Source organism: Octodon degus, unplaced genomic scaffold (assembly GCF_000260255.1).
Source record: "Octodon degus isolate 3935 unplaced genomic scaffold, OctDeg1.0 scaffold00050, whole genome shotgun sequence".
NCBI classification, from domain to species: Eukaryota; Metazoa; Chordata; class Mammalia; order Rodentia; family Octodontidae; genus Octodon; species Octodon degus.
Window position 1 is genome coordinate 8964984 of NW_004524626.1, and position 11878 is coordinate 8976861.

General features: G+C 54.4%; 1 protein-coding gene across 2 annotated transcripts in view; it reads left to right on the top strand.

The window, feature by feature from the left end:
• Window positions 1–11484, top strand: part of Uhrf1 (ubiquitin like with PHD and ring finger domains 1) — a 30238-nt gene extending 18754 nt beyond the window's left edge. For both annotated transcript variants that reach the window (XM_004632763.3, XM_023716751.1), the window contains exons 6-17: window positions 2108–2208; window positions 2291–2477; window positions 2797–2920; window positions 3009–3116; window positions 4323–4427; window positions 6398–6504; window positions 7428–7590; window positions 7941–8078; window positions 9043–9160; window positions 9233–9378; window positions 10709–10813; window positions 11338–11484. In XM_004632763.3, coding sequence (XP_004632820.1) covers window positions 2108–2208; window positions 2291–2477; window positions 2797–2920; window positions 3009–3116; window positions 4323–4427; window positions 6398–6504; window positions 7428–7590; window positions 7941–8078; window positions 9043–9160; window positions 9233–9378; window positions 10709–10813; window positions 11338–11484 — 1549 coding nt within the window. The remainder of the gene's footprint in view (window positions 1–2107; window positions 2209–2290; window positions 2478–2796; window positions 2921–3008; window positions 3117–4322; window positions 4428–6397; window positions 6505–7427; window positions 7591–7940; window positions 8079–9042; window positions 9161–9232; window positions 9379–10708; window positions 10814–11337) is intronic.
• The last annotated feature ends 394 nt before the right edge of the window (window positions 11485–11878 follow it).

Genomic DNA, 11878 nt, shown 5'->3' on the forward strand with positions numbered 1-11878 from the left:
GGGGTGGGGCTGGCTGGCACGTGGTGCTGGGGGATTGAACCGCGGTCCCTGTGCTTTGCTAAGCTTGTTCTAAGTAGGTGCTTTAGACCACTGAGGCATCTCACCAGCCCCGTTTAATTTCCAAGTGTTTAGCCATTTTCCTATTGGGTTTCTCTTGGTGGCCCGTTGTTTGGCTTCACCATGGCCAAGAGCACAATCTCCGATTTTCTCTAAAGTGTGAGTTCAGGCCTCTCGGTGATGGTTCCATGACTACTTGAAGGAAAAGAGGAGAAAAAAATGTTTCCCTGTTGTGGGGGGGTGCTCCATGCATAATCGGGGCCAGGTGGCTGGCTGCACCCCCGACCTGCTCTTGCTGGAATTTGTCTTGCATTTCTGTCACTGGACAATGGTTCTTGTCTGGTGCTTGTGTGTTGATGGCCTGTGCATCTGCTTAGTGAATCGGTGCTCTGCGCCCATGTGTGCCTCTTGGGACACGGACACACAGACATACACACACACACACACACACACACACAGCTGCGTCTGTCTGTAACCCTTCGTAATTTTTAAAATTCTGATATAGGGTCTTGCTAAATTGCCTGAGGCTGAGCTCCAGCTTGCAGTTCTGCCTCAGCTTCCCAGAATGCTGGAATTAGGAGCATGCGACACTTGGCTGACTTGATCTTTTTACTATTATGTGATGTACCTGTTTTTCTGTGGCTTTTTTTTTTTTGAGATAGGGTCTCACTCTGTAGTTCAAGCTGGTCTTGAACCAGCTGTTCTCCTGCTTCAAGCCTCCCAAGTACTGAGATTCTAGTTTTACACCACCACCTCCATGTCAAGACATGTTTTTTTTTTTTTTTTGTGGTACCAAGGATGTGGTGCCCATGACTTGGTGCATGGGCCGTGTATGCTGCATCCCAGAGCTGCGTACCAGCCCCAGTGGCTGTTTTGTGTTTTTTATTTTATGTGTTTGGTCGTTACAGGGTCTCACTACACAGCTCAGACTTGTAGTGATCCTCCTGTTTTCAGCCACCCCAACCCTGGGATTACAGGCATGTGCCACTTACTATGTTGGACTCTGTGGCAGGCTCAGCCTGTCACGAGGGCATGGCAGGCGTGGCATGTGGTGCCAGGGATCAAACCACAGTCCCTGCGCTTGCCTAAGCAGGCACTTCAGTCCGCTGAGCTATCTCGCTGCCTCCCCACCCCCACCTGTTTATGTCATTCCATGTTGAAATAATATCTTAGGTACTTCAGGCCATCCAGAGCATTCCAGAACACGTGTTTCCTTTTGAACACAAACATGAGAAAATTCAGTGTATTTGCAATTTAAACTGTTGCTCTTTAGGGGCCAGAGAGATGGCCCAGTAGAATAAGCACTTCCCTGGCAAGTGCAAGGGTCTGAGTTCAATCCCTGGTTCCACCAAAAAAAAAAAACAACCCACCAATTAAACTGTTGCTCTTGGATGTTGCTGATGAGGTTGCTAGAGACTCCTTTTAGATTGTAGGAGCCTTTTTTTTTTTGAGACCTAGAACTCATGGTGATCCTCTTGCCTCAGTCTCCTTTTGCCTGAGCTAGGATGACAGCTATATACTACCACACCTGGCTCATGGGAACTTTTTTTTTTTTTTTTAAAAGGACAAATTTTGGTCAGCTTCTTTTGGTGTTACTTGTTGTTGACTTTCTCATTGGCCTTGTGTGCCCAAAGGTTTGAATTTTTCCCGAACACATCCTGTATTGAAATTGTGATTTCTTTTTGACTTATGTCTGGTTTGGCAGGACTTGACTTGGCAAGAGACTAGCTCAGAGCCTGCAAATCTCCTGTCTGATCCATTGGAGCCCATGGTATTTGAACAAGGCTAGAATAGGATGAGGGCAAAGCCCTGAGCCAGGTGTGGTGGTGAAGGCCTACATCCTGGTAGTGGAAAGGCTGAGGCAGGAGGATCTCAAGTTTGTTGCTGCATGGGAGGCTCAGTGAGAGCCTGTCTCCACGATAAAAGATGGTGGAGCTGTCGCTCAGGTTCGGGCTATGTCCCTAGTACTGACTGGACAACAGATTCCTCCTGGGACTCCAGGCTGGGCTCAGACAGTGGCCCACTGATGTTGTGGGGTGTCCTTCTGCAGGGACAATTCCCTCAACGACTGTCGCATCGTCTTTGTGGATGAAGTCTTCAAGATCGAGCGTCCAGGCGAAGGCCCTCCCGTGGTTGAGAACCCCATGAGACGTGAGTCCTGCGTGTCTGGGTGTGCGCGGGGCCCTCTGTTCTGTCCCGTTCTCGTGGCCACTGATACTGCCCTCCCCAACAGGCAAGAGTGGCCCATCCTGCAAGTACTGCAAGGATGACCCCAATAAGCTGTGCCGCATCTGTGCCTGCCACCGCTGTGGGGGCCGGGAGGCTCCCGACAAGCAGCTGATGTGTGACGAGTGTGACATGGCGTACCACCTGTACTGCCTGGACCCCCCACTCAGCAGTGTGCCTCCTGAGGAGGAGTGGTGAGAGGACTGCGCTTGCCCTGGTGTGGGTGGCGTGTCCCCAGGCCACAGTCCATGCCCCGTGTCCCCACGCCATTCCTGAGTTGGCAGTGGCTGTGCTGTCCTGTGGGGAGGGGCTGTGAGGCTTCGCAGGAGGACAAAGGGAGCCTCTGTCCATGCTCGCTGACGCTGTGGCAGGGACCTGGAGTTCTGCGTGTGCTTATTCAAGTCCCTTGGCTTGGCCCTGGCTGCCTGGGGACCTGCATCTGGGTGGAAGCAGTGAGGATGCTCAGGGCTGCTGACAACCGGTTGCTGTGGGTGACACCCCCTGTCGTCGCAGGTACTGCCCTGATTGCCGGAATGACGCCAGCGAGGTGGTGCTGGCTGGGGAGAGACTACGAGAGAGCAAGAAGAAGGCAAAGATGGCATCAGCCACATCGTCCTCGCAGCGGGACTGGGGCAAGGTGAGGCGGGTCCCCTTGTGACACCCACGCTGCCACTCTCCTCCCCTCCATGTGCTCATGGCTGTTCCTTCTGTATCCCTGTGTGTAGGGCATGGCGTGCGTGGGGCGCACAAAAGAGTGTACCATTGTCCCGTCTAACCACTACGGGCCCATCCCGGGCATCCCTGTGGGCACTATGTGGCGGTTCCGTGTGCAGGTATTGGTGACATCTGCTCTGGGGCTTTGGGCATGGTGGTGTCCTGCGGGCATCTCAGCTTTCAGGGAAGGAGGGTGGATGCCTGGGAGCCAGGGGACATAGGCAGTTCCACGTTGGCATTAAGTTCCTGATTGCTGGCTGGGCATGATGGTGCATGCCTGTCATCCTAGCACTCAGGAGGCTGAGGCAGGATCACTGAGTTCCAGGCTAGCCTAGGCTTACAGAGTAAGCTCAAGCCCAGCCTGAACTGCACAGCATTGCTTGACCACGCCATACTCCAAGGTTGCTGTGCCAGGGCAAAGCTCACATCTCTGGACAGAACCAGTCACCGTCTCATGATGTCCTTTGCCTCCAGTGGCTCCTCCAGTGCTCAGTGCCACCTGCAGCATGGGGTGGTGTTTGGCTCTTTTCTTTTTCCTATTGAGGATTAAACCCAGGGCCTGCACACTAAGCTACGTCACAGGCTCTTGCTAAGTTGAGCAGGCTGGGCTTGAACTTGGCCATTCTCCCACCTCAGCTTCTCAGAGCACCGGGACAACCGGCACGCATCACTGCATCTGGCCAGCCTTAGTCTTACTGTTTCTTGAGCTGCTGCATACGGAACCCAGAGCTTTTTTTTTTTTTTTTTTTTTTCTAGAACCAGGGATTGAACTCAGGCCCTTGCACTTGCCAGGCAAGTGCTTATTCTACTGAGCCATCTCCCCAGCCACAACCCAGAGATTTTTGCTTACTAGGCCAGTGCAGTGCTACTGAGCGCTGTCCCCAGTCCTCTGGCAACCTCTGGACTGTGTGCCGAGGTGGAAGAGACACAGATACTGCTGACATGGGGCTGGGAGGGTCTGTGGGGGCGTCCTTGGCCCCGAGTAGAATCCCTGGCCTCCATCTCCTCTGTGCCAGCAGCACCCCAGTTGTGAGAACTACAGAAGGGCAGGGTCCCCAGGGGAAGGTTTGGTAGGTAGCCGGGCTCACACCTACTTGTGAATGACTGGACCCCAGGCACTCCTAGTCTGTCCTGCTGCAGAGCTGGCTTGTTCTGGGTGAGCTGAGGGCCACCCGTGGTGTGGAAAGTGGCTTGGTTCTAAGCTCAGCCCCCTCAGTGTGGCCACCTGAGGTTGGGTGGTAGCATCAGGCCTCCTGAAGTGGGGGACGAGGTCCTGCTCTTCTGTGCTTACTGTTGATGGTGCTGTCTGTCTCTGGTGTCTGTAGGTCAGTGAGTCCGGCGTCCATCGGCCTCACGTTGCAGGTATCCATGGCCGGAGCAACGACGGGGCCTACTCCCTGGTCCTGGCCGGGGGCTATGAAGACGATGAAGTGCGTGAGTTGGGGGTGGTTTCACTTTTTTTTCCCCCCCTGTTGAATCTTGTTTTTGAGGCAAGGTCTTACTATGTAGCCCAGGCGGGCTTGGTATTCTGGTCCATCCTGTCTCACTCCTGAGTGTTGGCATTATAGGTGTGTGCTGCCACACCTGGCTTATTATATGTCCATCTTTAAGTGTGTGAATTGCCTGCTCCTTTCCAAGGTTTTGCTTCCCCACATTGACAGTCAGGAATGGGTCAGACATAGTAAGTGGAAAATTCCAGATCTAACCAGTTCATGCGTTTAAGGTTCTGTTGGCATGATGCACTGAACAGCATGCCTTCTGAGTGGCATGACGCACTCTGGTGCTGCTCACTCTCTGCCATGGTTCAGCATTTCCACACAGTATGTGCTACCCTCCCTTTGCTCACCCGGCAGCCGTTCTGGTTATAAGAGCGAGTAGCCTCTGGTGTCGTAGCACTGTGTTCTGTATTTATGAGAGGGCCCATAAACAGCGGAAGAGTGATGGTGGCAATGTATATGCTGGCTGAAAGCACAAAGTGCTCTTCATAAGTGAAAAGATAAAGTCGATGACTTTGTAGTCACTGTACACTGAAGTTGCTAAGAGCAGATCTGCCTGGAGTTGTAAGGGAGCAAAAAGAAAGTTGTGCTGACTGGGATACTTAAGATAGAAAAATCATTAAATAGGAGTTTGGAACCAGTGATGGTGGTGCATGCCTGTAATCCCAGCATTTAGTAGGCTGAGGCAGGAGGATCTACCTGAGTTCCAGGCCAGCCTCGGCTATATAGTACAAGGTACCTGAGGCACACTGTCCACAAAATACAAGTTAAATACAATTCAAGGCTTTTGACATTCACTGGAGGGTCCTGCAGTATAGTCCCCTCTCTGAAGAGAAGCTTCTGTATGGCGCACAGTACTAAGCTCATTCCCATGTGTGGCCATCACCACATCCACTTGCAGGGCCTTTCATGTCCCCAGCAGGGACCACCATCCTGCTTCTGCCTCTGTGGAGCTGATGACACTGGGCCTCCTGGGAGTGGGACCCTGCAGTGTGTGTACTGTGTCTGGCTCAGTTCCGTGAACAGCACGGCCTCAAGCTCCATCCATGGTGGAGCGGGTGTCAGGACTTCTTCCCTTTCACAGCTGCCTGTGGATGGATCCCAGTGTGTATCCATTCATCTGTTGCTAGATACTTGGGTATTCCAGCCTTATGGCTGTTGTAGACACTGCTGCTGTGCACAGGCATGGCCCCAAGACGCGCTTTCGGGTCCTCTGGCTGTAGCTTGCAGCAGTGCAATTGCTGGGTCACATGATCTGTACTTTTCTTTCAGTAATGGAATGAACCCAGGGCCTTTGCACTGGGCCTGCTTAACTAGTCCTTTTAAAAAGTTTCATGTCTTTCTATTTATTTATTTATTTTTTAAAGTTTTTATTTCCAGGGATTAATTGGGTATGCACATGGTTATGACACCAGTTTTTTTTAAAAAATTTTATTTGTGTGTGTGTGTGTGTGTGTGTGTGTGTGTGGCCAGCTCAGCCCACCAGGGGGCGCAGCTGGCTGGCATGTGGTGCTGGGGGATTGAACCGCGGTCCCTGTGCTTTGCTAAGCTTGTTCTAAGTAGGTACTTTAGACCACTGAGCCATCTCACCAGCCCCTCATGTCTTTTTAAATTTTGAGTCTGGGCTTTGTCAAGACATTAAGTTGCTGGACTGGAGCTCTCCACCCTCCTACCTCCTGCCTCCCAGGGTGTTGTGTGGTCATCTGATGTAGTTTCTTGAGGCAGTGCCTTCCCGTTTTCTCAGCAGCCGTTCCCTTCCCACTGCAGCTCCCCTGGGCCCCATCTCACATTGTCATCCACACCTGTGTTCTTTGTTACCCACGTGTTGGTGGGTGCGTGGGCTGTTGACCTGGCTCCCCTCTCCCCAGGTAGGCGGCTGATGCAGCCCCTCTTCTCTGTTGCAGGACAATGGGAATTCTTTCACCTACACAGGGAGTGGCGGCCGGGATCTTTCTGGCAACAAGCGGACTGCTGAGCAGTCAAGTGACCAGAAACTCACCAATACCAACAGGTTCGTGTTGTCTTGGTTTTTCCCAGAGAGGCCCTCAGTGTCTTGGTTCTGGTCTAGGGTTGGATCTAGAAGGTGTGGTGCCCACGCAGTGTGTGGCAGGGGCACAAACGAGCCAGATATCATTCCGTCTCCTTGTTTGCTAAAGCTGTGTGTCATCCACACCCTCCATGAGGGCAGCTGCGTGTCTCTAGCTTTTGTCCCTTTGGTCTTTGTGGTGGATCTGTGGCTTTGCCATCATGGTGCTGCAGCTGTCACGTGGTGTCTGGGAGCAAATGATAGGCTGTTCAGTAATACTTTCTTTGCAAAAACCCAGTCACATGGGCTGGGGGAGATAGCTCAGCAGCACAAGTACCTGCCTGGCAAGTGCAAGGTCCTGAGTTCAATCCCTGGTACTACAATAAATAACAATGAGAAAAAAAAAAACCCAAAACAAACCCTGGCCATGGGCCAGAGTTTGCTCCCCCCACTGCCAGATGGGGGCGGGCTTTGCTAGCATTAAAAACATCATAAAACCCAAAGGAAAAGGCTGGGAGACTAGACAGTCTGGTAGGGTAAGAGGCAAGAGGCGTCTGTGAGACAAAGCAAGTGACTGCTGCAGGGAGATTGTGTCACGCAGGGCAGCTGTCTGCTCTGTAAAGAGCCGCTGCAGACACAACTGGGGAGAAAGTAAAGGAGGCGCGCACAGGCGTTGTCCATGAGTGCTCCCCAGGGCATCAGAGAGATGGGATCGAGGCAATGTTCAGAGCCTATTTATTTCCCCAGTGAAATTGGCCAGAAGCTCCAAGATGTTGATGGCAGGGCAGCAATGAACGTTCCACTCTTGGTAGAAACGTGAGCTGCCACCACCATCCTCCAGAGCGCGCTCATACGGAGGGAGCGTACTGGTTCCCAGCTCAGCAAGTCGGGTCTCGATTCTCCCACAGGGCACTGGCTCTCAACTGCTTTGCGCCCATTAACGACATTGAGGGTGCCGTGGCCACGGACTGGCGCTCGGGGAAGCCAGTGCGGGTGGTGAGGAACATGAAAGGTGGCAAGCACAGCAAGTACGCGCCCGCCGAGGGCAACCGCTATGATGGCATCTATAAGGTGAGCAGTGCCATTGGCTGTGCCACTTACCTGGCCACGCCCCTGGGCGGGACCCAGACCTTGGTCCTAAACCACACCCCTCATTAACACATCTGACCATGCCCCTTGAACAGCTCAGGGATCAAGGTGCTTGCCCTGCCTCTGACCTTCCCTGTCTGGTCCTCAATAGTGGCCGCATCCTTTACCACAACCTTTAGGAACGCCTCCCAGACCCTCCCCTTCATGCCTCCCAGGCCACGCCCCTCATCTGGCCCTCCTTTGCTCAGCCTCCCAGGCCCTGCTCTGCCGTGGGTACCCTCACAGGCCACACCCCTTGTAGCATCCGCACTCCGACCTACCTGTCCCTGCAGGTTGTGAAGTACTGGCCTGAGAAGGGCAAGTCTGGCTTCCTCGTGTGGCGCTACCTCCTGCGGAGGGACGATGATGAGCCTGGGCCCTGGACAAAGGAAGGGAAGGACCGCATCAAGAAGCTGGGGCTGACTATGCAGGTGCGCCCTGGCCCGACACCTGCCAGTGGCCCCACGTGGCCCTGCTGTCCAATTTTTGTTGTCTTTGGGCGCCCATTCTGGGTGGAGCAGGAGTCTTGCATCATTAAGTGAGGAGTCGCCCAGGACCGGGGCTCCTTAGCTAGAGGACCCGGTCCTTTTTTTCCAAACGACCCCTGGGCTCCCCTCGGTTTGAGCCTCCTTTTGTGGCTGTGTGGTATAGATATGGCCTGGAACTCAGGTGGCACTTCTGGCTTGCACGTCCTTTGTGCAGAGAAAGAGCTAGACATACTTGGCGAGCCTGTTTGTGGAGGGCTTTGGCTCCTATCCCTGGGAACCTGGTCTTCCTCTATATCATCTCTACCTACTCCAAAAAAGCAAGGATGAGCTAGCAAGGCCTGCTGGTGGCCGAGCCAGAGCTGTTCCGCGAGGAATTGCTGGGTGTCTTCTGAGAGCTGTGTGCCCAGCGTGGCTCTGGCACAGCTCTGGTGTGCCTCTGGCATGCTGTGGTCATGCTGCTTGCGGCTCTTCCCTGTGCTCGCTGTATAACGTGAATGCTGGGCACTATTTCGGTGAATCTTAATTCCTGTTGAGAATCAGATAGTACCTACCCCGGGGGCCACAAGGCTTATCTGAATGCATTTATGGTACCAGGGAATTTGGGCACTGGGGGAGTGGGCGCCTCGATGTCACCTTTGGTGGGTCAGTTTTTATTCGTGACCTTGGATGTCACTGTGACTGCAACTTTTTTGTGGAGATTGAAGGCTTGTCTTGTGCCTCTTGGGCTGACCTTGTGTGTGTGTGTTTTCTTTCAGCACTAGGTAGGTGCTCACCATAGAGCCACACCCTAGCCTCTTTCAGTTGCTCTGTAGGAAAGGGATTGGGGCCCAGGCACCTTTGGGCAACAGTGGCAGTGAGGACTGGCGCTAGGATGTAGCTGTCTCACTGTGTGTGTTGTGTTGTGCAGTATCCAGAGGGCTACTTGGAAGCCTTGGCCAACAGGGACAAGGAGAACAAGAGGGCGTCTGAGGAGCAGGAGGACCTGTCACCTTCCAAGAAGGGCAAATGGAAGCGGAAGACAGCAGGTGAGTGTTTCACCTGCCTTCCGTGTGCCCTGTGTCCTGCAGAGGTGCCCTCTGACCCGCTGTCCTCTCCAGGCCAGAGTGGCTCTGGGGTGCGGACTACCAAGAAAACCAAGCTGGAGCCCTACAACCTCACGGCCGAGCAGAACAAGCTCATCAAGGCGGACGAGAGCAATGCAAAGCTGTGGACAGAGGTTCTCATGGCACTCGGGGAAGGCCTGGTGAGTGGCACCCAGGTGTGGGCTCCTACTGGTGGCATGTGCATTACGGAGCAGCTGCTGGCCAGACCATGTTCAAGCACACAACTCAGCGGCTTCAAGTGCATCCCCCGCTGTCCACTGTCCCCTCCCCAACCCGCCACTGCCACCTTTTATCCTATCCCTGTGGTTCTGGTCACGCTAGGACCACCTGGGAATGGGACTGCAGTGTGTGACCTGTCTGTGGCTCACTGTGAACAGCAGGGCCTCCAGGTTCATCCCTGCTGTCGCAGTGTCAGGCCTTCCCTCTACGTGGCTGAGTAACTTTCCAGTGTGCAGCTGTACCGTGCTGCGTCCCTCCTCTTCTTCCATTTTTAAGCTGTAACTCCAGGATGTAAATGTCTTTCCTGTACCCTGCTTTGACTTCAGGGTGTGTCCTAGGTGGGGAATTGCTGAATCAGGACCAGGAGCCTTGTGTTTAGCTTTTTGAGGTACCCCCAAGCCAGGCCTGTCTCTTGGTCTTCCTGCACTTCGTAGGGTACGACAGTGGTTGGCCACTGCTAGTGAGGGGCTGCAGTCATCCAGCCTCTGTGCCCTCCTCAGTCCTGGCTCAGCCCCCCGGCCCACGTGAGTATCCTGGGGCTGTTATTAAATATAAGCCCCTGAGCCTAGTGGCTCAGAACAACCCAGACTTAAGCTCTCACTGTTCTGGAGGCCTGAACCCTGAAAGGAGCTTTCATAGGTAACTGCAGCCTTGGGCATGGCCAGTCTTCATGGCCCCATGGCTTCTCTGATAGTCCCCTTTTAGGCCATTGTGAGTCTGGGTCTTGGACTCAAAATACTCTTCCTGCCTCAGTCTCCCGAGTGCTGGGATTACAGCTGCCACACCCAGCCTGTGTTGGTGTGTTCTTATCTGCAAAGTCTTGCCAGGCGAGGGGACATAATTGAAGGACTGGGCTCTGGAGTGTGCGCTGCTCACCCTGCATCTGGGGCAGCTCTTCCTGCTTTTTGCTGTCTTCAGCTCCATGGGGACTTTCCTTATTTTGTTAACTTGAGACTGGGTCTCACTGCTCAGTGCAGGCTGCTTTGAACTCACCGTGCATTCCCTGCTGGGCCCAACTTGTGGCAGTCCTGCCTGAGTCTCCCGACTGTGGAGTGACAGGCGTGTGCCACCATGCTGGCCTTTCTTGCCCGTCTTGACACCTTCCAAGCCCATGTGTGAGGGGCCTTTCTGATCCCCCTGGTAGGCCCACTGGGGCCCTGGGCACAGCTCCATGGTGTGTGATGGGCGCCCAGCTGCTCCTGCCTGGGGTGGGGTCGTGTGGCTACAGCTGGCGAGCATGCTCGTGTGCAGTTCCAGGTGTTCCTGAGCAAGGTGGAGGAGACGTTCCAGTGCATCTGCTGCCAGGAACTGGTGTTCCAGCCCGTCACCACTGTGTGCCAGCACAACGTATGCAAGGTGTGTGGGGCCAGGCCTCTGCTGAGGGCCCTGCCAGGTGGGCCTTGCCGGGCTGCTGCGTTTGGATGCTCGGGGTCACGGCAGGGAGGAAGGCTTCCTGGAAGAGGAGGCAGAGCAGGGCAGCACCATAGGCACGGCCAGGACCTGGAAGGAGCGTGGACACTGGGCCTGTTTCCTTCTCTTGGTTTCTGCTGCTGCCTCCACAAGTAGTGTTCATTGGACACCTGATTAGTGTAGGCACTGGTGTAGGGGACACTGAGCCCGTCCCTGGGCAGGTGTGGCTGTCACATGCAGGGAGAAGCAGCAGGGTGATGGGGCTAGGCCAGTAGGACCTCGAAGGTGGTGACAAGCACTTGGCAGCCAGCCCAAGCTGCAGTGGGAGGAGCTGATGAGCCTGGCATCTCTCAAGGACCCTGTGGAGGCCAAGCTGGCAGCGGACATCGAGTGCTAGGCGGGGTGTGGTGGGGGGTGGAAGGGAGCGGCAAGGAGATAGGGCTGGGGCCTCACTGGTCGCTTGTCTGCAGGACTGCCTGGACAGGTCATTCCGTGCCCAGGTCTTCAGTTGCCCGGCCTGCCGCTACGACCTGGGCCGCGGCTACGCCATGCAGGTGAACACTGCGCTGCAGAACATCCTCAACCATTTCTTCCCCGGCTACGGCAGCGGCCGGTGATCCCCCAGCACTTCGGCGGCGCTGGACCCTGTCCCGGTGCCTGGCCTCAGCCTGCTCCCTAGCGGGCTTAACTTAAATGTGTAGTTGCCCTTCTGCTCCCTGAAAGCCTTGTCTTCCCTAATTTTGTTTTTGTTGTTTAATGTATGCATTTTCAGGAGTTTCCAAGTTCTAGCTAAAAGTTGGACTTGAGAGCATTTGGTTTAAGTTGTATCAAAAATATAAAGCTGCAATTATCTGCATAAGATGGAATCAGCCAGGTGGCCCGAGGCTGCGTCCGTTGCTGGTGCCAAGGAGTTCTCAGAAGCTCCCGCCACCGACTGCTAAGAAGGTACCCATCTCGCTGCCCAGAGCCATCTGTGAAGCTTGGGGTCTGGGGGTCCTCTCCACCCCAGTG